At 43.7% G+C, this 27,381-nt stretch overlaps 1 protein-coding gene across 3 annotated transcripts in view; it reads right to left on the reverse strand.

Moving 5' to 3' along the window:
* The window catches only part of ATP10B (ATPase phospholipid transporting 10B (putative)), a 217,963-nt gene that overhangs the window by 65,490 nt on the left and 125,092 nt on the right, over positions 1-27,381 (reverse strand). For 2 of the 3 annotated variants that reach the window (XM_059917629.1, XM_059917630.1), the window contains 6 exons: positions 15,953-16,038; positions 11,773-11,879; positions 7,685-7,816; positions 3,875-4,002; positions 1,733-1,985; positions 406-644 (listed from right to left, as the gene is read on the reverse strand). In XM_059917629.1, the coding sequence (XP_059773612.1) occupies positions 406-644; positions 1,733-1,985; positions 3,875-4,002; positions 7,685-7,816; positions 11,773-11,879; positions 15,953-16,038 (945 nt within the window). The remainder of the gene's footprint in view (positions 1-405; positions 645-1,732; positions 1,986-3,874; positions 4,003-7,684; positions 7,817-11,772; positions 11,880-15,952; positions 16,039-27,381) is intronic. The other variant, XM_059917631.1, reaches the window with a different exon arrangement.

Here is a 27,381-nt window from a genome sequence, read left to right on the forward strand (position 1 = left end):
TGGAACAAATGCATAATGAACATGCTGCTGGGCCTCAGCTCAGGGATGAGGATAAAGAGAGAGGGGGTGAGGAACCGTGATGAACTGAGGACGGCACGCCCAGGCTCAGGAGCACCGACTTCATTCAAACCACTTACTGCCACAAGGAAATGCTGGCTTAGTGGGGAGACTTTTTTCAATTCCATTTAGAAATCTCCCAATTTCTAAACATTGAACATTTGAAATTAACAAGAATCGTACATGCCCCCCCAAAACCCGTGTAGATTACATACAAGACCAAGAGCTGCCATTCTGAGAGCTCTTCAGGGTTTATACACCCTTTTCTCTTTCATACCCTAGAGCCCTCCCCCTTCTCTCCCCGAGACGGGCCACTAGCAATTCAAAGAGGAAAAGGCAGGGACTTACTATGGAGCTGCTGAAGGCCACAGGGGGCTGTGAGATTTCACAGCGCCCCGTGGACCTTTGTCGCAAGTGGCCCTGGATGCGTGCCCGGGCACTCTGGCTCCTCCTCAGAGGCTGGGACCCTCCTTGGCCCCTTACTGTTGCTGGTCCCTGGTCCCTTCGGGCTGGGAAGGACAAGCACTGGTACTGGGTCCACTCTTCACCGTCTGAGTCCAGCTCCTTGGGGGTCTCTAGCCGCTTAGCTGCAGGAAAGGAACCCCGTTATTGCGCCAGTCATACCTTGGCCAGATCATGGTTGGGGAGATGCCAGACTTTGGGGGTGGAGCTAAGATTAGGCAGCTGGCTACCCTGGCTGGTGATAGAGGGGTGCGACTAAGTTGCACAGGTTCAAATCCTGGCTCTCCTACCTCCTAGCTATGTGACTTTGAGCTTCGCATAACCCGTGCCTCTCTTTCCTCAATTAGGGGTTATAAAAAAGTACCTAACTCACAGGGTTGTTTTGAAGACTTAATGATATAGTGATATAAAAGTGATTAGCATACTCTAAGGACTGGTAATGGTAGCTGTATTATTATTAAGAAGAGATTAGAAGCTCCATGTAAATGGTTACCACTGTGGCAAAGGGGATTGGACCGCCTATAATATCCCCTCTTTTCTCTTTCTCCATCCCTCCCACTCAAAAGAATGAATGCTGCTCTTGTGAGTTTCTTCTAGTTAGGAAGTGTGTGTGTGTGTGTGTGTGTGTGTGTGTGTGTGTGTTGTCAGGGAAGGGAGCTGAGGGGATCAGTCAGCTCTGTCGGCCACCTTCAGTCTATGCAAGATGACATTCCAGGCATTTTATAGCCACATCCCCTAAGGCAAAGCTTTGCGTCAGTGAAAATCTAAGAGATCAGTTAGTATGGAGGGCATTTCCTGGATGTATCACATCTCACCATGTGCCTACACCTGGGCCTGTCCTGTCAGGTAAGGGGACCTGAGAAATTCTTAAACTTTGGCTGCATGACTGGCACATAATTTGGACATTTCCCCAGTGCATTCCTGACAGATAAAAAGCCTGTGTGTAAATGGCACCAGACAAAGATCAACCAAGGACAAAGATCAACTGACTGGAGGGCTACCACACAGGAGATCACTGATAGCCTTTGTGAACAAATGAAAGTTTACAAGTGATAAGAACAGCATTGATCTGTGACAAGGAAGCCACAGGGATGCAGGAAGCTACTCCCAGCCTCTGCTGGGAGCCAGGATAATGGTTTTTATCACCATTCTCTCAGGAGAGCAGGGGCAATTCCTTTAGAAGAGGGGTGGGAGCCCCTGGAAGCCCTCGTACCATTTTCTTGGTGAGAATACTCGTGGCCCATGATGGTACAACGCCTGAACACCATCTTGTTCTCGGTCAGCGTCCCCGTCTTGTCAGAGAAGATGTACTGGATCTGGCCCAAGTCCTCGGTGATGTTGAGGGCTCGACACTGAATGGACAAATGGGTCTCTTCATCATACAGGTCAAGGTCGTTGTGCAGGAAGAAGACTTGCCCGAGCTTCACCAGCTCAATGGACACGTACAGGGAGATTGGGATCAGTATCTGTGGGGAGATCAATTCCCATCGCATCAGAAAACGGGCTGGTCCCCCAACTCAGAACCTTCACTGGGTGATGGGAGTAGCAAAGCGATTTCATGGAAAGCTCAGGTCAGCTCACATGATGGACCTTCTCTGAGAAATTAAAGGTTAATGACCTCACGCCTCCCTTGGCATTCTTAGGGTCATCTGAAAAAGAGATACGCCTTCTTCAACCAGAGATATCCAGTATGGGGTAGGCACTCACCATTGCTTGTTTAATGACTGAGCCAGATGGAGGTAAGGAGCTCTAGATGCCTCAGTCCAGAGTCTCCTGATGCCCCTCGGATCTCTATGCCACCAAAGACTGCTGCCCACTTTGACGGGTATTCAGACTCATTTTCTTTGGAAGGATAGTTAACTTACAATGTTGTGCTGGGTTCAGGTATGCAGCAAAGTGATTTAGTTTTATGTATATAATATACATATATATATTCTTTTCCATTATGGTTTATTATAAGGTTTTGAATATGTTACACAGTAGATTCTTGTTATCTATTTTATGTATAGTAGTGTGTATCGGCTAATCCCAAACTGCTAATTTATCTCTCTCCCCCCCTTTTCCCTTTGGTAACCATAAGTTTGTTTCCTATTCAGACTCATTGTTGATCACTGCCCACTGATCCAATACCTAGTACCTATCAGGTGCTTTATGTGTCACATGCCGTTCTAGGTCCTGCAAACGGCAGTGAGCAGAACAAAACCTCACATTCTAGTAAACAAACAAACAAATAGATACTGGGTAGTGGTTAAGTCTCATGAAAAAGAGTAAAAAAAAGTGAAAAGGGTGAAGGGTGGGAGGGAGTCGGTCATAAGCCATGACCTTTGCGCAGAGACCTGAAGAAATGAGGGTGTGAGCCTGAGGTTATCTATGGAAGGAGGAGGGTTCCGGGCAGTGCATGGGTGGCTGGGTGCTTACAGGGCGGGGGTGAGAGTCAGCAGGCCTGTGTGTGAGTGTGCAGGAAACAGCTCGGAGATGTGGTCCAGGAGGGAGTCGGGGTCCAGATCACCTAGGACCTTGTTGGTTGCAGTCAGAGCTTCAGTTTTCACGTTGAGTAGATGTGAAACCACCAGAGGGTTTAGTGCAGAGGAGAGCATGACCCGACTCACATTTTAAAAGGATTACTGTGCTCAATGAATGAACGAACTAATGAATGAAAAAGGTTCATCAGTAAGAGGAGAGTGAAACACCCTCAAATACTGTAAGAACTCAAACATAGATGGGGTTTCGTTAAAACAAAACTACAACTTGCTTTATCTTTTCATAGACTGTGATTACTTATAGAGCCTGAGGATTTTTTGAATCTGTCTCTTTATACTTCACTGCAGGTGTTTACCTACAGTAGTTGCCTTTCTTACCTCTCTCGTAGGTGCTCTATGTTTTTGTATTTTTCCTCCTATATAGTGCCGGTTCTCTTTTTCCATCTCAAACTTGCAAATGAGAAAACACTAACCTGTGGTTTCTTTCTCTCAGTGCTTGGGGTCTGAAAGTTCTCTGTAGTTCTCTGTGCTGCATTATCTTTTGTTGTTCCCACAAGGGTTTACCTGTTTAGATCTGGCAGAGGGACAGGCACACGTGGATCACTGCTATAATCTTACTTTTAAATGGAAAAGCCTGATAAATATTTTCCTCTGCTATTATCTGAGGCCAAGGTCCCCTCCACAAGGCAGGGCTGGTCCTGGCATAATCCCAGTTGTGAATACTTTCAAAGACCCATAAGAAAGCGATAAATATTTCCCCATCTCAGTCCAGTTAGTTCTTTCACGGGGCCAGCGCTGATTTTTCTTTATTTTGCCAAGTTGTGCAGATACTGGCCACGGGTCTTCTGAGTCCCACGTTACAGAAGGCCCCCTACCTGGAGCAAAATGATCATGGTGAGGAACATGTAGAAGCCTCCAAGGGCAAGGGGAAGGAAGTGGCCCTCGGCATCCGGCACGTCAAAGGGAGGGTGTTCTGCAAAGGTTCCATTCCAGAGGCTGTGACCTAAGAGGAGGCAAAGCCAGGCATGAGGCAAAATCTCCAATTAATCCTAAATTGGTCAATTACATCAGCCCTTCCTTGACCTATTGCCAGAAATGAGTGGGCTTTGGAGGAGCCCATCCTTCATCTATATAACATAGGGGTGTGTGTGTGTGTGTATTCATTTAGCTCTAAAGTGGTCCTTCATATATACTACATTTCTATCTCTTAATAGGCATCAAGTCTGTCCTCCCAGAGGAGACTACCATGGGGATTACTTACATTTTGTTGAAGTCCTGTTATTCAGGGGTTGGAAAGCGAGAAAGGGGCAAGAGTTTTTTTTTCAGTTGTGTGGTAGAAAGTACATGGCTGGGAAGTCTTGACAGACCTGTATCCTAGTCCATCTTTCTCTCCCATGCACATATCCATCCACCCATCCATCCATCCAATCAATCATCCACCCATCCACCCGTCCATGCATCCATCCATCCATCCATCCATCCATCCGTCCATCCATATCTCTGTTCACTCACTCCTCCTTGCCTCCTTCCTTCCCTCCCTTTATCCAAAATTTTTTAATTCAAGAAGGAGTCGGTCCTACTTCTTGTCTTTGAGGAGTTCCCTACCAAGTCAGGGAGTCCGATGTAAAGATACAAATCCCACCTAGCATGAGGGGTGCTGTGCCAGATCCTGGAACACTATAAGAGCCCATAGTGACAGCACCAGATGCAGACTGAACCCTCTGTTTCCTTAACTGTAAATGGGGATAACAACACCCATCAAGTGAGGATTGATAAGTGCACCTTGCACCGAGCTCTCTGAATCTCAGCATCCTCATTCTCCATGGGGTTGTTGAGAACAGGATAACCTAATGTGTATGATGCTCTTGGCCCCAGGGCAGGGACTATAGGGAATAAAAGGCATAGGTGTTCCTGCCCTGTCCCTAAGATACTTCTTTGCACAGGAGGTTGGGTCACATACCATCAGACACAGCAGAAGAAAGGAGACTTAACAGATGTGAGGTTAAGGGCCAAATGTAAGGCACAGAGTAAGGGTTACTGGCCTTCAGAGGAGCTACAGACCATGAAAGAAGTCAGAGCAGGCTGCATGGAGGAGGAGGCCTGGAGGGGTTCTGAAGCCCAGGTGGGTACTGGGTGATCAGAAAGACCTGGGGAGGACATTCTGGGCAAATAAAAAAGAAACACCGGGCTTCCCTGGTGGCGCAGTGGTTAAGAATCTGCCTGCCAATGCAGGGGACACGGGTTCGAGCCCTGGTCTGGGAAGATCCCACATGCTGTGGAGCAACTGGGCCCGTGAGCCACAACTACTGAGCCTGCGCGTCTGGAGCCTATGCTCCGCAACAAGAGAGGCCGCGATAGTGAGAAGCCCGCGCACCGCGATGAAGAGCGGCCCCCGCTTGCCACAACTGGAGAAAGCCCTCGCACAGAAACGAAGACCCAACACAGCCATAAAATAAAAAATAAATTAATAAAAAAAAAAAAAAAAAAAAAAAAAAGAAACACCATCTTCACACAATTAAAGCAAACATGTGATAAATGACCCTGAATGGTGCTCATTCGAGAGCTTTCACCTCCCGTGGGGGCTGTGTTTGATTTGGTGCCAGCAGCGGTTTGTGTTATTCTCAGACAGAATAGAATCCTGACCCTCCCAATTACTTTCTCCATGTATTTATTATTTTGGGCAATCTACCAAGCTGCTTCTGGTTGGCCTGTACCTTATCTAACTCTGTGACCTTTTAATCATTCATTTCCTTTCCCTGGGGACGCAGTGAGATGATATCCAATGTCCCTCCCAGATCTGACGTCCCCTGAAAAACCTGTCCCGAAGCAGAGCTGACAGTTCTGCAGCATTTCCGGGGACACAGGGATGGCCCACAAAACAAACAGTTCGTTTTCTTGTTTGCCTGCTTCCGTCCCATGCAGGTGCTGCCCTTCCAGCCATGAGCCCCTCACCTGGATTGCCATTAGACACATCTGGGAAGCATATTCATTCAAAACTCCAGGCCATGCACAAGACTGAATCCCACTGTCTTCACTGTGGTGACACAGAAAATCTCTGTGGGCCTAGGAAGATCTTAAGCTTTGGACACTGTCTTTTTTAAATCTTTTTAAATTTTGTCCGCACCTCATGTCTTGCAGGATCTCAGTTCCCCTGCCAGGGATTGAACCCGGGTCACAGCAGTTACAGCACAGAATCCTAACCTCTAGGCCACCAGGGGACTCCCTGGACACTGTCTTTTAAAAACAGTGATGGGTGTGATTTCGGACAAAAGCAAGTAAAGCGCAAACGCTATAGCTGCTCACTGGCGTGGGGTTGGCAGGGGGTTCTGGACTCAGCGTATGAGTTCTTCCTTCTGATCCTCCCTGCTTCTTTTTGGGGTCTCCTTTAGGGTCCTGAGAACCATCCTTAGTGTTAAGCCAGAGAGGGGGAGAGTGGGTAAGAGTGAGGGCCCCTCTTCCCCTGCCCTCCGAGGATCCACTGAAATGGCTCCGGATCACTCGTGTCTACAACTCGCTGTTGTAGAACCTGGCCATGGCCCAGTTCTAATCAGGTCTCCATCCTTGGCCTTGCTCTTGGCACACCAAATGGCCAAACCCTCCTCTGCATAACATGACTCTCTTTCCTGCTGCTGTGCTTTGCTTGTGCTGTCCCTGGGGTGAAGTGACCTCTGTCTTTCCTTTGACAGCTGCCCGCCCCACCCTGTTCCTGTCACCTCCCTCCTCTGGTGAACACCTACTGCATCTGGGAATCAGCTCCAGCAAGACTTTCTTCCTTGATGCTCCCATAATCCCGGTCGTGGGCTGAATAATGGCCCCCTAAAGTGTCCACGTCCTCATCCCTGGGCCCTGTGAATGTACTACCTTAGATGGCAAAAGGAACTTTGCAGATGTGATTTAGTTAAGGGTCTTGAGATGGGGAAGAGGAGCCTGGATTATCCAGGTAGGCCCAATGATGGAATTACAAGTGCGCTTATAAAAGGGAGGCAGAGGGCCACATTCCCACAGACAAGGAGAAGGAAATGTGAGTGGAAATTGGAGTAATGCGCTTTGAAGATGTAAGAAGATGCTTCAAAGGGAGAAACACAGGCAGCCAGTAGAAACTGAAAAACACAAGGGACCAATTCTCCCCCTGGAATCTCCAGCCCTGAGGACACCTTGGTCTTAATCCAGTGAAACTGACTTTGGACTTCTGAACCCCACAGCTATAACAGAGTCAACTAGCATTGTTTTAAACCACTTAATTTGTGTTGACTTTTGACAGTGGCATTAGGAAATGAACACAGTACCTGGTACCGCCCTCATTGAGGGGAACAGATGGTGTTATTGATTCTGTTCTCAGGTTGGACTTCCTCCTACTAGACTATGAGGACCTTCCTGCTCTTTGAGGACCGGTCCTGTGATTGATTCATCTCGTTACCCTTTCATGATAAGGGGGTGCCTGGGTTCAGGAAGTATTTCTTGGACAGATACATGACAGATGCTCTTCCTAAGATTTAGAGTGCATGCGACTTTCAGGAGAATGTCATCTGCATTTGTACTTAATTGGCACCCTGTTAAAGTACAGAGTAGGCTTTCTTTGAGGCTTCTCTTTCTTTAGATGAGGAAACTGAGGCTCCGAGTTGCAGCAACTCGCCCAAAGAAACAGAAGATGACTGTGGGGTTGTCCTTTCCAGAACATTCCATACCTACAGCCCCAGTGAGGCACATGAGGAAGAGGATCCCGATGCAGAAGAAGATATCTGTGTTCATGCGCCGCTCGATCTTGCTGCGTTTGTACCGCGGGCCGCTGTTGTTCAGCATGGCTTTTGTCTCATGGCCTTTGAGAGAAATGAGATCGTCAGTCCTTGGCCCCTGTTTGCCTCTGGCTCTTCTCCCATGAGATTTCGATACAAGAGAAGCTTCATTCTCTAACCTGAATCTGTCCTGCTGCAGGGAGGTTCTGGGAATGGCCGGAGAGACCTCACACAATTGGTCAGCAGGTTTTTACTGAACATCCCCTACCTGCCAGACACTGGTGGGCATGGACAGAGCTACTGTGCACAGGCTGTGCCCTGCACAACTCGAGAGGCAGCCCTCATTTTGTAGCTGTCATAGATCTGTAAGTCCACTAGGACACATTTGCAGCAAATGACAGTAAGCTGTCTTGAGGAAGGGCCATCTTTTTCTAATTTGCGCAGAGGGGCTGTTATCGGCTCAGTGGTGGGATACAGTGGTGAGACAGATGATTCACCATCTGGTGAAAATATACAGGGAAACAAGTAAATAAGGTAATTACAGTTAGCCATAAGTCCCATGAAGTAAACAATAAATAAGGGGTTAATAAATAAGAGATGGTGTTAGAGAGTGTGGTCAGGGAAGGCTTCTCAGAGGAGGTGACATTTGAGGGAGACCTGAAGGGAGAGAGAAGGGTTGGGAGAAAAGGTTTTTAGGCTGGGGGAACAGTATGTGCCAAGGCCCTGTGGCAGGACTGTGCTTGAGGCCAGTGATTATCATGCTTGCTTCTTTGCCTAAGGTGTCATCGTGCTTGTCCAAGAGTGGTAGTGGCCACCCCAGCATTAACTCTGGGCAGCTACTCTCCTACCCTGGAGTTCTGCATAAAGTTTTGTTTAAAGAAAAGACAGTAAAATTTAAAAACTACTGAGCTCATTCAGGCACCCCCCCTTTCTTTTTTCCAATTAGAGAAATTCAGGACTGAAACATAGAAGAGACCCTCTCCAAATGAAAGAATAAATTGACACCAGAGCCACATGGAGAACCCAGGATTCTGACTCCCAGTCTATTTCTCCTTCCAACAACTCGTGGAACCCAAACCACCCAGCTAAGAGTTGAGAGTCAAACTGAGCCTTTGTCTTTAGAACAGAGCCTCCCCTTTGGGTCTGCCAAATTTTATTTACCATGCTGTACCCCTCAGCAGTCAAATTAAAAGAGACCTGTCACATATTTCTGTGCAAAATTAGGGAAAACCAATATATCAGCTCCAGCAGTGTGTGGTTTAATGCTGTTTAGTTGGTGGCCTTGTGGATTTAAAGCGGCAACAAAACCGTAGGAGCGAGCATGCTAGGCTTATTAAATTAGACTCAAGTTGCTGCAGCTGTGCAGGGGCTGACACAGCTATGGTTCCTGCGTGCCCCAGGCTCACCCCATACAAGGGGTCCTGGGACCACCCCCTTCACCCACCTGCTTCCTCACTTCCTAAGATCCCCCTGTTCTTTTGGCAAAATTTGGGCTCAAGGGGGAGGCAGTATGGTGTAGTGGATAGAATGTGGGATCTAGTGTCTGACAGAGCTTGGCTCTGCAGATACCTGACCTTGGGTTATAGGGAATTAATCTCAGGAGACATGTGACCTTGGGGGAATTAATCCTTTTGTATCTTAATTCCTCATCTGCAAAATGAGATATAATCGTTGTGTGTTTTGGGGTGGGGGAGTGAACTGATATACACAATGTACCTAAATTAGTTTCCGGTACACAGTAGGGGCTCAATAAATGTTTGCTGTGAGGAGCGCATACCTCCACACTGAATCTCTTCCGTCTGGAAAGCTCACTTGTCCTTTTTTTGGCCTTTGACTCTGAGGTGCTCCTACTTTGTCCATCTGTATTATCAAGGCAGAGAATGTAGCTCTAGGCCAGTCATTCTCCCCAGGGGACACTTGGCCAAGTCATGAGAAATTTTTGGTTGTCACCTTTGAGGAGGTGGTGCTAATGGCATCTAGTGAGCAGAAGCCAGGGGTGCTGCTAAACACCCTATAGGATGGCCCCCACCACAAAGAACAATCCGGAACAAATGGCAATGGTGCTGAGGTTGAGAACCCCTGGTCTAGACAGTAACACTAAACACAATTTGTACCATTTTTGCTCACATTTTCTGAGACCCAAATGTGTGCCAGGCATTGTGAACCTTATAACCCTAGGAGGCAGGGGTTATCAATGCTCCTTGTGCTGAAAACTGAACCAGCTTCCCAGGAACTTGCAGCCAGGGAGTGATTCAGCCCCAGGCAGCCTGAGTCCTCAGAGTCATGATTAACTCTCCCTCCATCTGCCTCCTCACAGACCACTCCCATCACCCACTCTGACCTTTGTTTCTGATTAGGCAGAGAAGCAAATCCATGTCTATGCAGGTTTTTTGGTGCGGTAGGGATTGTTGAAGCGTCCATGTCTAGTAGGTCTACCAGATGGCATTGAACTCCATTGCCAAAGACCCTTGAAAGCTGACAAATATAACATCCCTCCCCCAAATTAGGGAAAGCCAGCTAGATTGTGACACAACATTTTAAAAAACATATTTTTCTTTTTTTAAAAAATTTAACTTGATTAATTTATTTTTTATACAGCAGGTTCTTATTGGTTACCTATTTTATACATATTAGCATATATATGTCAATCCCAATCTTCCAATTCATCCCACCACCACCGCCCCCCCCTCACTTTCCCCCCTTGGCGTCCATACGTTTGTTCTCTACATCTGTGTCTCTATTTCTGCCCTGGAAACCGGTTCATCTGTACCATTTTTCTAGATTCCACATATATGCCTTAATATACGATATTTGTTTTTCTCTTTCTGACTTACTTCACTCTGTATGACAGTCTCTAGGTCCATCCATGTCTCTACAAATGACCCAATTTCGTTCCTTTTTATGGCTGAGTAATATTCCCTTGTGTATATGTACCACATCTTCTTTATCCATTCATCTGTCGATGGACATTTAGGTTGTTTCCATGACCTGGCTGTTGTAAATAGTGCTACAGTGAACATTGGGGTGCATGTGTCTTTTTGAATTATGGTTTTCTCAGGGTATGTGTCCAGTAGTGGGATTTCTTGGTCATATGGTAATTCTATTTTTAGTTTTTTCAGGAACCTCCATACTGTTCTCTGTAGTGGCAAAGTGGGAGTCTACTCAGACCAAAACAAATCAAATCAAACAAAATAACAAGCAAATGAAATACTACAAGGTGTCCCAGTGAGTGGAAGATCCAGGGAAACGTATTCTGGAGGCTTCCAGGGAAGGCAGACACTCCAGGGAGACTGTGTTTCCGCTACAGAAGAAGTTGCAGTTGTTCACGTAACAATAGACACGTACTGAGTACCCATGGAGTGCCAGGTGCTAGGTACTGGGGATACAGCAGTCCCAAGACCTCCCTCCAATACTTCAGGTATCATTGTGAGAAGTGCTGCTGTTACGTTTTCTCAATGGGAAGCAAAATCAAAGTGCAAAGGAGAGATAGACCACCATCTATGGAGCCACAAAATGAATAAAGATAATAATAAAAACAACTGCAAAAACAACAACTAAAACCCATCCTGCCCTCACTTGCTACACACAGTGCTGGGTTCTTTCCATGTGCTGGGTCACTGGACCCTCATGGGGGACCTATGGGGTAGATACAAATATTCTTCCCATTGTATAGATGAGGACACTGAGGCACACGAGGTGAAGTTGCTAAGTTTGGTGAGGTTATTCCTCAGGCTCAAGAAGATGTTCTTCATCCCACCTATGGTTAGTGTCACAAAAGTGTTAGGGATACATGAGCATGAGTGCCCCTCCCTGTCTTGTCTGGATGAGTGACAGTAGCTTGGAATTGAATTATGTCTCTGTGGACCAAGAGAGCTGCTGTGATTCCAGCCTCAGTTTGCTTAGCTGAGAAATGGGAAGTCACATCACTCTACCCCTTAGAACTGATGTGAGTTCCCACTGACTGAAGATAAATTTGGAGGAGGTTTTGGAGGAGAGAGAGTAAAGGACAGGGACACAGGAAGCTGTCCAGGCACAGTTACCTGCGTAGATGACAATGCCAACAGCCACTTTGGTGTTTCTGATGGTGCAGCCTCGAAGCAGAAGACTCTCACTGCCAAAGCCGGTTCTGCTCTGGTCGGGATGTTCCCTGGGGATGAGGAAAGAGAGGGAGCTGTTTGGTGGCCTCTCCATGCTGTCACCGGTTAGTGTCATAGAATTAGAGTGGCGAGTAACAAGATCCCTCTTCTCACTCTTCTTCAGAAGAGTGATATTAACTCAGAATCTAATCCCCATGTTTAAGTGCAACTCTTCATTGCTCCTGGGATGTGTAGTGGGGGCTGGACCATTAGAAGGGAATCACCCATCCCTAAGGACGTAATCATTTACTCACCTAAAAGGCAGAACTCTGCTGAGGAAGCCTTACAATAAACAGACCTCACAGGAGGTGGACCAGCGACCCTGTGCAACCTCCTGCAAGGCAGCTTCTCAAAAGGGAGGTACATGGAGGGTTTCTCTTTCTCTAGCCTCCGGAAGCACGGCAATTTTCCACCTCACACTAGAAACTTCTGAGTCAGTCCACATTAGTGATTACTCAGCGTCTGGCCCTTATTCTATCCTGATGCCCTCCATTTGGGTTTTTCAGGAAATTTAAATATAACTTTCCCACAACGTTGGGGAGAACAGAAAAGTAATAATCTGAACCCTTAGGGATTTTTCTCCTTCTGATTCTTTAATACTTCATTTCTCTAGGTCCAGTTATAAGTGTTTTCCATGTATTAATTAATGCTCATGACAATCTTATAAGATAGGTCATGTTTCATACCCATTTTATAGATAGGGAAATTGAGGCAAGTTCACAGAGCTAGTATGTGGCAGAAAGGGGATTCAAACCCAGGGAGTCTGGCTGCAGAGTGCTATACTACCACTCAATACTCCTCTTAATAATAATTCTTTACTGTGTTTGTAAACTACATTTATTTACATTATTTTATTTGTCTCTTCACAGCTCTGGGAAGTTAGCTGGGTGATAGTCCTTACTCATAAGAAAGATGAAGCTCAGAGAGGGTGAGAGATTTTTCCAAGGCCACTCACCTACTACATGGGATATCCTAGGACTTGGGAACCCAGGCCCCAGACACCAACCCTCATGTGGTTTTCACTACACCAGGGTTCCCAAAGTAGCACCCCGTTAATTTACATTGAATCGGAGTCATTCCCATTTGCAATCCTTTGAAATCTAATGAGGAAATGTCTTAGTATTTCATTAACTTTTGTGTTTTTTTTTAATTAATTAATTAATTTACTTTTGGCTGTGTTGGGTCTTCGTTTCTGTGCGAGGGCTTTCTCCAGTTGTGGCAAGTGGGGGCCACTCTTCATCGCGGTGCGCGGGCCTCTCACTATCGCGGCCTCTCTTGTTGCGGAGCACAGGCTCCAGACACGCAGGCTCAGTAGCCGTGGCTCACGGGCTTAGTTGCTCCGCGGCATGTGGGATCTTCCCAGACCAGGGCTCGAACCCGTGTCCCCTGCATTGGCAGGCAGATTCTTAACCACTGCGCCACCAGGGAAGCCCTCATTAACTTTTTTCTAGCACTTATTTATCTAACTTTTCAACACAGAGGAGGCTTTGGCAAGTAAGTCTGTAGTTAGAATGAAATAATAACTGTTTTGATATCATTTTATTAATTTTACTGTTATGAAATTTATACATGGAAAGTAATACTGCCATAAATCTGTGGCAATCTACATATGGCAGTGATGCTGGATGCCCACAGTGCCAGTAACATACATTTTCCTTTTGAAATAAAGAAAGCCAATAAAAAATTTGGAAAGTAGAGGTGTTTTATGAATGTGATACAAATCATAAAGGGGGTCCAAGAATGGCTGAAGTTTATGACCTACCTCTCCTTATCAAGGAGGGAGTTGGCTATGGATAGAATATTGGGGTAGAAACTTGAATGAGTCAGTGTCAGTAGCTAGTGATTTGAAGAGCGTTTTTTTTATGATGCTCTGAGGTGATAACATATGACAGCATCTTTTTCTCCCAGTCGTAATGTTCCTTTTTCAATGGATGGTAGAAAGAGATTAGCCATCTCATAGCTCTTCCGTTTAGTGCTCTGTTTACAGGGATGTTTATTTAACTGACTCAAAGCAGTATTTCTCCACCTCAGCACTACTGGCACTTTTTGTGGGATCCTTCTTTGTCGTGGGGGCTGTTCTGTGCATTGTAGGATGCGGAGCAGCATCCGTGGTCTCTACCCACCAGAGGCCGGCAGCACCCCTTTCCCCAGTTGTGACAACCAACAATGTGTCCAGACTCGCTAAAGGTCCTCTGATGGAGAGGAGGAAAAGGGGCTTGAGAACCACTTCTTTATAGAGATCTTACTGTTTAAAAGTTACATTTTTAAATCTGACATTCCTAATCTTCAAAGCATTAAAAACGACTCATTTTCTAGCCAACCTGGGTAGCCCCAGGAGAACTCCTAAATTAAGGGGACCCAAAGAAGCTTCTGGAGACCTGGAGGCATCAGACAGTGGGTTTGCTCAGGAAGAGAGTGCTTATCATCTGTGGGAGCTGGGCCTCGGCAGGGATGTAGGACCACGGTGAATCCCCCAACATCCCATGGGTTGGCTGCTGGACTGACCAACTGGACTTTCAGGGCTCACCCACGAGGCCCGGGCAGGTGGGGAAAGACAACTCTAGGGGCAGCGGCCAGGAAGAGGAGGTGGTGGGGGTTGAACGCAACTGGGAAAGTTCTGTCTGAGATGAGGGGCCAGAGCCCAGGATGAAGCTTAGAAAGGCTGGCTGCTGGCATGAGCTGTCTCGGGGAGAAAGGATTACAAAGAGAAACCCAGCAAGGAGGCTGCTCTCTAAGAGGAAGGAGAATGGCTCAAGGCATGGGTGACTTGGGATGAACCGAATCCACAAAACTCGGGCTCAAGGGGTAGACTCCTTGCCCGGGGAAGGTGGCAAGCTCTACCTTGCCAGATGACTGCAACCAATCCCCTTCTCCCCCAGGAGCTTGTGCCCTTCTCGCCTGTCTCTGTCTGCTCTCTATGATCTTTTAAAAAGTAATTTGCGTTGAAAAGCTGCTATTTCTCTTGTACTGTTCTTACCCTTTCCCCTCTTATCTGGCTCCTCAAGATATCTCACAGGGCCTGAGAAAATGTGGGTGGAGGGAAAGCATTGACACCTGCCTCCCAAGAAGCCTTCCTAAGCTTCACTGCAGGGCCCATTGGTAGAGAAGTTGCTATAACACGTCTGAGCTGTGTGTGCAGACAATGGAAAACACACCGGGGTTGGAGTGAAAAGACCCGACTGTAAGTCCTGGCTTGGCCTTGAAGCTGCTGTGTGCCTCTGGGAGAATCCTGAAAAATCTTATCATCAGATCTCCCATCTGAAAAATGGGAATCATAATTCTCGCTTCCCTGGGTTGTTTGGCAGATTACATGAGACGAGGCTCTGTGAAAGTCCTCTAACTCTTAAAGCCAGAATACGGGCATTTATTCATATCTGTTACCACTACTCTTTTTTTTGGTCTTTTTTTTTTTCTTTGCAGTAAGACCGGCAGTCAAATGTGGGAGCAAAATTATAGTAAAACTCTCAGGCTGAACCAGAGGTGAGGAACAATAACAACAATAATTGCAACAGCAGCAGTCGCATTAACTATCTACTCTGTGCCAGTTTCTGTCCTACGGGCTTTGCATATGATCAGTTCATAGACAAGAAAAACCCTGTGATGTAGATATAATCTTTATTTTACAGATGTGGAAACGAAGGCCCAGAGAGGTTAATTAATTTACTCAAGGTCACACAGCTTGTAAGTGATAGAGCCTGGTTTCGAACCTAGGTCTGTCCAACTCCAAAGTCCCGTTCTTACCTACAGGGCAGTAAAGGCCCTTCAGAAATCTGATCTAAATTCAATCATACTTGCCTCCCCTGAATCAGAGTGTGGTCTCGATTTTGATGCTGTTACACCAGAGTTCTGAAAAAACTATTAGTGAATTTAACCCTGTGAGATAATTAAATACCACACCAGCAAAAAAAAAAGACTAGAAAAGTTTTCCCAATTTAGTTAGTTTTCTCTAGCCCTTTTTTTATGATAAAAAGAAATAAACTTCCTTAGGACCCAGATGCTTACCTGTTTGGCCATTTCAAGAAAAAAATGTTTTCTAGCTGCAGGGGAGATATTTACAAGCAGCACACAGGCGGCAGATACTTACATATAACCCTTAAACCTGTTAAGGTGGTTGTTAGGCTTCTCACACACGATGGTGTTGTGGAAACATTCTGGTTGGAACTGTACCTCCTGTGAGAGAGAGGATGCCGTGAGGTTATTAAGTCAGAGGGATCTCGTTTTAATAGGATCATCAGAAGAGCTAATCACTGTTAGAACCATTGCAAATAAGGTAATCCCCTCTTTGTCACACTGTGATAGTTGTAATGTGTTAAAAGAAACAGTTAAATCCTCATTAAGGAGGAGAGAATAGATGCAGATGAAAAGTTGGATGCGGGGCAAAGGGAGGGCCCTGTCCTGACCACTTTTCCCCGGCCTGGGTTTGAATCTCTAGACTCAAGCTGCCCCATAGAGTTTACCGCAATGATGGAAATGTTCTTCGTCTGCACTGTATAATGTAGAAGCCACGCATTGCATGTGACTGTTGAAATATGGTAGTATGACTGAGGAACTGATTTTTAAATTTTATTTAATTTCACTTAACTAATTTAAAGTTAAATAGCCACATGGGGGCTAGTGGCTACCAAACTGGGCAGCATAGAAATAGATGATCAAAAAAGCAGAGATTATAAATCACACAACCTACAGCTAGCCAATATTCGTGTGTATATAGAACTTCCAGGCTTTAAAAAATATATGCATACACCTACATACACATTTATGTATGGACAAACATACACATTTATGTGTTTCAACAATGAGATTTAGTGTTCATATAACTTGAACATTTTTACATGTTACCTAGATAGATACCTACTGCATGAATGTCGCCCTATTTCATTTAATCCTTTCACTACTGAACATTGACATGGTTTCCATTGTTCGGCTGTTGCAAAAATGCTGTGAAATAGTAGCTAATAAAACAAAATAAGTAGGGACTTCCCTGGTGGCACAGTGGTTGGGAGTCCGCCTGCCGGTGCGGGGGACACAGGTTCGAGCCCTGGTCCGGGAGGACCCCGTGTGCCGCAGAGCATATGAGCCCGTATACCACAACTACTGAGCCTGTGTGCCACAACTACTGAGCCTGCACTCTGGAGCCCGTGAGCCACAACTACTGAACCCGTGTGCCACAACTACTGAGCCTGTGTGCCACAACTACTGAAGCCCGCACGCCTGGGGCCTATGCGCCGCAACAAAGAGAAACCACCGCAAAGGGAAGCCCGTGCACCGCAACAAAGAGTAGCCCCCGCTCACCACAACTAGAGAAAGCCCATGTGCAGCATCAAAGACCCAACGCAGCCAAAAATAAATAAATTAAAAAATTCTCAAAAAACAAACAAAAAAACACAAAATAAGTAGCATTTACTAGACTCTTATTTCTGTCAGATGCTGCAATGAGAACTTAAGAAATGCTATTTTTTTTCAAGCTTTCAATCATTTTATTAAGTAAGAACTTTGATTAGCCCCTCTTTAGAGATGGGAAAACTGTGACTCACAAGGGTTAAGTGGCTGCCCGCGGTCCTATCAAGACTGGGATTTGAATCCAAGTCTGAGTGCAGACCCTCTGTTCTTTACTTGCACAGCACACTGCCCCCTGGTGAACATTCTTACAGCAAAGCATTTAAAACACATTCTTGACTCTTCACTTTTTCTCTTTCATTCAGTATTTTAGTTGTACAATCTCTTAAAGTTCAATGAGGGGGAAAACACAACTAGGAGTGGGGAGATCTTGCTTTCTAATTCTACCCCACGTTGGCTAATAGTACATTCAACTCTTGAGCCTCAGTTTTCTCCTCTGTAGAATGGGGCTAACACCACCTCCCTGTCCATCTCACTTGTGATCCAGAAGATAGAATTCATGTAGGAAAGTTTTGAAAGGCATAACATGCTATGCATATAGAATGAAGTAGTACTAAAGGTGGGATTGGAAATGGTTCCCAGGGTAGAGCTTTTAGCATGGGGAGTGAATTTATCACTCCAAGCTTCAAGGTACATCTGTTCAAAGGAGTAAATTGATTAGAAGAAATGATAGCATTTTCTGGCTTCGTGTAAATATAGTGTCCATTGCTTCTGTGGGGCGCCAACATAAACTCTCCATTCACTTGAAATAAATTACCCATCCAGGAGTTTCTAAAAATACAGCCCTTTTCCCTCCACGTATTGATTCTTTCAGGGACAAACACTTGCCGAGTTCTGAGATGATGACAAATCACGCTGTAATTTGTCAGCTGCTTTCACGGCCCCGATGAAGCCGTGTGCTTCCCTCCTGATCCACACCACTCAGCTCATTGCTAGCTTTCTAAATCCAAACTTATCTCAGATGTGAGTGGCAGCAGGGTCTGAGAGCTAACGACCCTGCTGCAGTGAGCCTCTGTCATCTGTTTAATCATACCTGGCGGATCCCTGGCGGTGGTGAAGTCTCTTGTCCCTCAGTGGGGCTTCCCAATGACCTTCCTCTTGAAGCATCCCTTGTCCTTTTATTCTTCTGGGCACTGGCCTTGGGTGCTCTGTCTCCCTCTCTACACGGAGAGGTGAGTTCGCCCTTTCTAGCTCTCTGTCCCCGGGCTCCTTCTGTTCCTGCCCGAGATAGACTGTGGAGAGGGCCACACGGGCCTCCAGGCAACCCATCAGCATTGCTTGCTTTTTAGGCTTTCCTGTAACTCACTCCAGGGAGCTGCTAGGAGAACTCAAGGACAGCAGCGGCGGGGGCATTGCCAAGCCCTACAAATCTGTCAGGGTCCTTATTTTTTACCTTGTTCAGGAATTTCTGATTCACTTCTGACTCACTACCCCTTAGCTTTTCTTAGCTTGGGAATGAAGCCCACCTAACCACCTTTTCTTTCTGAGCCAGCCTTTTATCTAAGGTGCTGTCCTTATGAAAGGAACAGCCATCAGCGTACAGGAAAAGGTAAACCCTTTCCAGAGAGCACAGTGTGTTTGTGGTTCTTCAGGCCAGACCCACTGATCTGGAGTATCTACTATGTGCCAGGCACCTGTCATTAAGTTCTCACAGTAACCTTAAGAGGCGTGGACAGAAGTGCAAATGCAGGTTCAGTAAAGCAATTGTCTTATGGTTGGTAAGTAACAGAGCCAGCATTGCAATCCACATCATCGGACTCCAAAGCCAATCATCATTATTGTCATTGCCATTGTTATCATCGTCATCATCATCAATACATTTATTCCACTTTCTCCTCTCATTATTATTATTATTACAGTACTTACCGAATGCTTACTGTGTGTCAAGTATAGCTAAATATGTTATACATGCTATTCTCTTGAATTCACACAATAACTCCATCAGGTAGGTCCTATTATTACCTTATTTTACAAATGATGGAACTAAGGCTTAGAGAGATTCAGTGAATTTCCCCAATGGCGCACAGCTAGCAAAGCAGAAGACAGGCTTTAACCTCAGGACGTCTGACGCCACACAGCCTGCTCTCTTAAACCACAGCGTTATTTTGATGCACAATGAAAGATTATTGATTAAGATCTCCTTTTGGCTCTATTTCCTTTTCTATGTTCCTTTTCCACTTCCTACGACCGAAGTACGATAAGTGGGTCTGTATATAGTTGACTCTTGAACAACATGGGTTTGAACCGTGTGGATCCACTTATGCAGGTTTTTTCAATAGTAAATACTACAGTGCTACCCGATCTGTGGTCGGTTGAATTGGTAGATGTGCAACTGCGAGTACAGAGGACTGACTATAAGTTATATGTGGATTTTCCACTGTGTGGGTGGTTAGCACCCCTGACCCCAGTGTTATTCAAGGGTCAACTGTATTTGGAATCTAAATTTAAAAAAAAAAGCTTATTGCCAGAGGCAGGGAGTTGTGGGTGGGTGAAATGGGTGAAGGGGGTCACAAGTTACAAACTTCCCGTTAAAAAATAAATAAGTCAAGGAATATACCATAAGCATGGCAACAATATTTAATAATACTGTATTGCATATTTGAAAGTTGTTAAGAGAGTACACCTTAAAAGTTCTGTTCATGAGGAAAAAAAAGTAACTATGTATGGTGACAGATATTAACTTAGACTTATTGTGGTGATCATTTCACAATATATACAAATGTAAAATCATTATGTTATACACCTAGAACTAATATAATATTATATGCCAGTTATATCTCAATAAAAAATGTAAGCAAACCCCAGTGTCTAGAAACCATCATCATTATCACCATCACTACCACTCTTCTTAACTTGGGTCAGATAAGGAAGAATCAAAAACTAAATTACATAATATTGTCACGCTGACCTTTGATTTACTGCTATTAAAATTTTTCTATTTCTTTGATTGTTTCTAAAAGATTTGTATTTATGTTTCATGAAAGGTTTTGCACTGGCTCATTTTCATTTTTTCTAGTGTCTACATAGACATCTGGTTGATTGGCAGGTCAAGGCATTTTTAGACCAGGGTAGCTCAACTTGCCACTCTTGACATTTTGGGCTGGATAATTCTTTGATGTTTAGCAGCATCCCTGGCCTTTACCAACTTGATGCCAGTAGCACCCTCCCCTTCTCCCCCTCAGCTGTGACAGCCAAAAATGTTTACAGACATTTCCAAATGTCCCTTGGGGGAGGGGGAAGAACAAAGAATTGCCCTAGAAAAAGTTCCAAGTTAACATGAGATGAAGTTGCCGAGACTGAGAATACCCTCTATCCTATCAGTCCATTAGGAAAGGACCCAATCCAAATTTTTCTATTTTATTCACTTCAATTGGAAAAAAGTTAGGTTTTATGACTGGGGGTCATAATGACTTGTAATAAGAGAAATCTGTATATATCACTCTTATACCACAGAAACTACTGCAGAAGCATGGTGAAGGTTCCTGGCAATATATGTACTATCCTATAGTTACAAATAAAAGTGGGGGGGGCTTCCCTGGTGGCACAGTGGTTAAGAATCTGCCTGCCAATGCAGGAGACATGGGTTCGAGCCCTGGTGCGGGAAGATCCCGCATGTCACGGAGCAACTAAGCCTGTGCACCACAACTACTGAGCCTGCACTCTAGAGCCCGTGAGCCCCAACTACTGAGCTTGTGTGCCACAGCTACTAAAGCCCGCATGCCTAGAGCCCACACTCCGCAACAAGAGAAGCCACCACAATGAGAAGCCCATGCACTGCAATGAAGAGTAGCCCCTGCTCACCACAACTAGAGAAAGGCTGCATGCAGCAACGAAGACCCAATGCAGCCAAAAATAAATAAATAAATAAAAGGAGATTTGTTATGAAAAAAAGAATTCATTTTAAATATATAGTAGAAAATATATAAAAATTACTACAACTAATAAGCAATGTGGTGTGTTACCTCTTCCAAGTATAATTTGCATTTTAAAGTAGGGTACCTTCAAAGGGTAGAGGTTAAGATACTAAACTGCCTAGACAGAGAACATTCTTTTGAGAATTATTACTTTATATATATTTTTAGCATTTGAGAGGTTTTTTATTTGCCACCTCCTCTATGAAGCCCACCCATATCCCCACAGACTATTTCACCCCAGCCAACAAAAATTGCTCTTTTAACATGTTTCCACATCAACTCTCATGCCTCCATTTAACACTGATGTATCTAGATCTCTGCTTCCTTGAGTAAACTGTCAGCTTCCTCTAGAGCATCTCCTGTGATACCTTGTGTTAACAGGCACACTATAAAGATTTGGAGAGGTAAGGTTAGTGCTGGGGAGATGAATATTATAAATATAAATACTGAAAGGTGATGGATGAGGAGGTAACAAAGAAAACCTCTCTGTAAAGACTGCCCCACACAACTAGGAAAAGCCCCAGGTACAAATCTTAACTTTGATTCATGGGAATAAGATTGCTTCTTGCAAGGAAATTCTTTGGCTCAACTAATAAAAAAAGAGAAAAAAAGTAGTCAAAGTCCTAGATCCCAACATAGGCCAGACTAGTCTCCCATCCATCCATCCAACCATCCATCCATGTATTCAAGTATTTATTGAATACCCATAATGTATGAGCCATGGAAGTGAGAATGAGAGAGAAGGAAGAGGTTATTGACACAAATCAATAATTGCAGCCATAAAACAACTCAAAGTTCCCAGTTTAGCCGGGTGTGTCAATGGTGGTATCAGTGAAACCAAAGGAAAGTGAGCCAAGTGTTAGTGTGTAATGACTCTCCGGGATTAAGGTACTCCTCACTGACCTATGCCCTAGATACAGTAGGCTGTATCCTCCTGGGGCAACCGGGAAGGCCATGGTGAAACACAGAGGTTGAGATATATTCCTGTATCTAGAATAGGCCATTTCCCTTGAATTAGCCTCAACTTTTACTTTCCTAGACTTATTTTTCACTATTAGTCAAAGTTGATCAATAAGTATGATTACATAAATGTATGGATGATCTTTTGAAATTGTCTGTAGTGGATAGTTGTTTTCTGGTGACTCACTCTCTATTGTGTTCTCCTTTCTTTAACAATCCTTTAACTTCCTTTTGGAAAACTACCTTTTCTCGCTGGTTCATAATCTTTTTTTTTTTTTTTTTTTAAAGATTTATTTATTGATTGATTGATTACTATGTTGGGTCTTCGTTTCTGTGCTAGGGCTTCCTGTAGTTGTGGCAAGCGGGGGCTACTCTTCATCGCGGTGCACAGGCCTCTCACTGTTGTGGCCTCTCTTGTTGCAGAGCACAGGCTCCAGACGCGCAGGCTCAGTAGTTGTGGCTCACGGGCCTAGTTGCTCCGTGGCATGTGGGATCTTCCCAGGCCAGGGTGCGAACCCGTGTCCCCTGCATTAGCAGGCAGACTCTCAACCACTGCACCACCAAGGAAGCCCCCTGGTTCATAATCTTAATGAGACTATAAATCACGATGCCCTGCCCACTAGATTCGCCCACTGTGGGACTTTGCCTTGAGTAGAATAACTCAAGGAAGGAAAAACAAAGGAGAACATTAAATAATTGCTGCTACCAATATTCTCCTGCTGAGCTGAAGTTTCCTGGTTCTTGTTTCTGAGCCTGGTTCTTCAGATGTCCTTAGAATCTGTGAGTCATATTGTGTACTTCACCCCTTCCACCTCACCTCCCAGCACATTTTTTGATAATTCTGTTTTGTTTAAGTGAGCCAGAATCATTTCTGTTCCTTGAAAACAAAGAATCCTAATCAACACAGTGGTCTACTCAGTCCATTGGACATCTCTAGGCCTTTAAAAAATAATGATGTTTATTTACTTGGTAAAATCACACTTCACAAAATGCTGCCCCTTATTTATGTGATCTTATTTGATCTTCCCAACTCTTCTGTGAAGTGTTCAGGACAGGCTAGTCCCATTTTATAAGAGAGAAACCTGAGTGTTGGTGATGCTATGTAACTTGCCCAAGGTCACACAGCTCATGAGCACCCACGTTTGTCTGATTCTAAAGCTTGTGCTTGTTCTTTGCTGGATGTAAGCATTTAATGCTGTCTTCTTATAGAGCAAACCCTCTGGGCCTTTTTCATGATTTCTTTGCAAGTTTTTCCCATTGACAATTCCCTTAAACCTTCATTGCCAAGCTCAAGGGTTTACCTCTTAAGGACCCATATGTCTACCATAGATCATAGCAAATTCTCCTTCCTTTGAGCCTAGACAATTTGTAATATCCATACCACTCACTTGGAACTTGAAATGTTTTACACTTTTATTTGTCAAATACCAAGCTGTTTCTATAAGCCAATTGGTAGATGAAGCGTTGCAACTTGTCTATACATCCCCATGTGCACCAAAATGCTGTCTGTAGACGGAGTAAAAATAACTCTCACACATACATGGTTTTCAAATTTCTGTAGGAATTCCTGAGATCAATAAATACAAATCCATTTAAAAAGGTCACCAAATTCACAGTAGCTTTTTGCTTTAACTTATTTTCTTAACTAACAGACACTGAAAAGACAACCACTTTCAGGGAGGAGGGATGGGGGGGTTAGGATTATCAAAATTTTTTGATAGTCACTGAGGGTCTTTATGTTAAAGAAAAATAGGGACCCATAGTTCTAAGCTCTTACAGGACAGGAAGTATGTCTTAGACCATTCTGAAACCCCTCTACAGCCATTAGGAAATATTCAAGAAAGATTCTGCTAGCCAGATGGCAGAGTAGGAAAACCATGAGCTCAACTCCTCCCATGGGTGTATCAAATTATAACTATTTACAGAGCAACTATCAATGAGAATGACCTGAAGACTAGCAGGAGAGAATTTTCAAAACTAAAGCTATAATGAAGGAACCACAGGGAGATGGGTAGGAGGTACAGAGATGTGGCAATAGTCAAGACCCATACCCCCAGGTAAGCAACCCACAAATGGGAGGATAATTCACAACTGCAAAGGTTCTCCCCAAGGAGTAAGTTCTGAGCCCTACATCAGGCTCCCCAGCCCAGGAGTTCTGCATGAGGAAGACAAGCCCCTAGACTGCCTTGTTTGAAGGCCAGTGGGGCTTGTGTATGGGAGAGCTGAAGGAAACAGAGACTTCATTCTTAAAATGCACATGCAAAATCTCACACACTCTGAGACCCAGAACAAAGGCTGTCATTTGAAAGGAGCCTGGGTCACACCCACTTACTAATCTTGGAGAGCCTCCCAGAGAGGCAAGAGGCAACTGGGACTCCCTCTGGGAGATGCTGGTGGAAGTCATTTTCAGAAGCTCATTCTACCACGAGGACTCTGATGTTGCCAACTGCCATCTTGAAGTCCTCTTTCTAGCCTATTAGAGCTGGGGCCGGGCCCCACCCACCAGCCTGTGAAACACAATGATTCAAAATCTATGGAACACAGCAAAAGCAGTTCTAAGAAGGAGGTTTATAGAGATACAAGCTTACCTCAGGAAACAAGAAAAATCTCAAAAGAACAACATAACCTTATACTTAAAGTAACTAGAAAAAGAAGAACAAGCAAAACTGTAAGTTAGTAGAAGAAAAGAAACAGTAAAGATTAGAGTGGACATAAATGAAATAGAGACTAAAAAAAAAAAAAGAAAGAAAGAACAATGAAATTAAGATCTGGTTCTTTGAAAAGATAAACAAAATTGATAAAGCTTTAGCCAGACTCATCAAGAAAATGAGAGAAAACTCAAATTAAAAAAGTCAGAAATGAAGGACGCTACAACTGACACCACAGAAATACAAAGGAACAGAAGAGATTACTATGAACAGTTATATGCCAATAAAATGGAAAGACAGAAGAATGGATAAACTGGTAGAAACATATGATCTCCCAAGACTGAATCAGAAAGAAATACAAAATATGAACAGACCACTAATACCACAAATGAAATTGAATCAGTAGCCAAAAAAACTCCCAATAAGCAAAACTCCAGGACAAGATGGCTCCACAGGTAAATTCTACCAAATACTTAAAGAAGAGTTACTTCCTACGCTTCTCAAACTATTCCTAAAAATTGAAGAGGAATGCTTTCAAACTCATTCTATGAGTTCAGCATCACCTTGATTCCAAAACCAAAGACAAAAAAAGAAAAATTACAGGCCAATATCAATGGTAAATATAGATGGAAAAATCCTCAACAAAATATTAGCAAACCAAATTTAACAATATATTAAAAGGATCATTTACCATGATAAAGTAGGATTTTTCCAGGGATGCAGGGATCATCCAATATCTGCAAATCAATATGATGCACCATATTAACAAACTGAAGAATAAAAAATCATATGGCCATCTCAATAGATGCAGAAAAAGCTTCTGACAAAATTCAGCATCCATTTATGTAAAAAAAATAAACTCTCAACAAAGTGGGCATAGAGGGAATACGACATAATAAAACCCATGTAAGACAAACCTGCAACCGACATCATACTCAACAGTGAAAAGCTGAAAGCATTTCCTCTAACATCAAGAACTAGACAAGGATGCCAACTATTACCACTTTTATTCAACATAGTATTGGAAGACCTAGCTATAGCAATCAGACAAGAGAAAGAAATAAAAGGCATTGAAATAGAAAGGAAGAAGTAAAGGTCACTATTTGCAGATGACATGATACTACACATAGAAAACGCTAAAGACGCCAACAAAAAACTACTAGAACCCATCAATGAATTTGGTAAAGCTGCAGGATACAAAATTAATACATAGAAACCTGTTGCATTTCTATACACTAACAATGAACTATCAGAAAGAGAAATTAAGAAAACAATCCCATTTACATCTGCATCAAAAAGAATAAAATACCTAGGAATAAATCTACCCAAGGAGATTAAAGACCTGTATTTGGGAAACTGTAAGACATTGATAAAAGAAATTGAAGACAACACAAACAAATGGAAAGATATACCATTCTCATGGATTGGAAGAAATAATATTGTTAAAGTGACCGTACTACCCAGTGCAATCTATAGATTCAATGTAATCCCTATTAAAACACCAATGGTAAATTTTACAGAACTAGAACAAATAATTCTAAAATTTGATTAGAAGCACAAATGATGCAGAATAGCCAAAATAATGTTGAGAAAGAACAGAAGAACTGGAAGTATCACACGCCCTGATTTCGAACTATACTACAAAGCTACAGTCATCAAAATAGTATGGTACTGGCATAAAAAATGACACATAGATCAATGGAACAGAATAGAGAGCCCAGAAATAAACCCATGCTTATATGGTCAATTAACCTATGACAAAGGAGGCAAGAATATACAATGGGGAAAGACACTCTCCTCAATAAATGGTGCTGGGAAAACTGGACAGCTACATGTGAAATAAACTGTACTACTTTCTCATACTACATACAAAAATAAACTCAAAATGGATTAAAGACTTAAATGTGAGACCTGAAACCATAAAACTCCTAGAAGAAAACATAGGTAATACATTCTTTAACATCAGTCTTAGTAATATTGTTTTGGATCTGGTTCCTCAGGCAAGGGAAACAAAAGCAAACTTCCAGTTACAAAATAAATGAGCCATGGGGATGAAATGTACAATATGGGGAATATAGTCAATAATAATGTAGTATCTTTGTATTGTGACAGATGGTAACTAGATTTGTGGTGATCATTTTGTAATGTATAGAAATATCGAATCACTATGTTGGGCACCAGAACTAACATAGTGTTGTAGGTCAATTATAGTTTAATACCAGCCAACCAATCAAACAAACTCATAGAAAAAGAGATCAGATTTATGGTTACCAGAGGCAGGAGGTGGGGGGAGGGGGAATTGGATGAAGGCAGTAAAAGGTACGAACTTCTAGTTACAAGATAAATAACTATTAGGTATGGAATGTACAACATGATTAACATTGCTGACATGAATTAACACTGCTGTATGTTATATATGAAAGTTGTTAAGAGAATAAGTCCTAAGAATCCTCATCACAAGGAAAAACATACTTTCTCATTTTCTTTTATTTTGTATCTATATGAGATGATGGATGATCACTAAACTCATTGTGGTAATCATTTCATGATGTATGTCAGTCACATCACTATACTCTACACCTTAAACTGAAACA

Source organism: Balaenoptera ricei, chromosome 3 (assembly GCF_028023285.1).
Source record: "Balaenoptera ricei isolate mBalRic1 chromosome 3, mBalRic1.hap2, whole genome shotgun sequence".
NCBI classification, from domain to species: domain Eukaryota; kingdom Metazoa; phylum Chordata; class Mammalia; order Artiodactyla; family Balaenopteridae; genus Balaenoptera; species Balaenoptera ricei.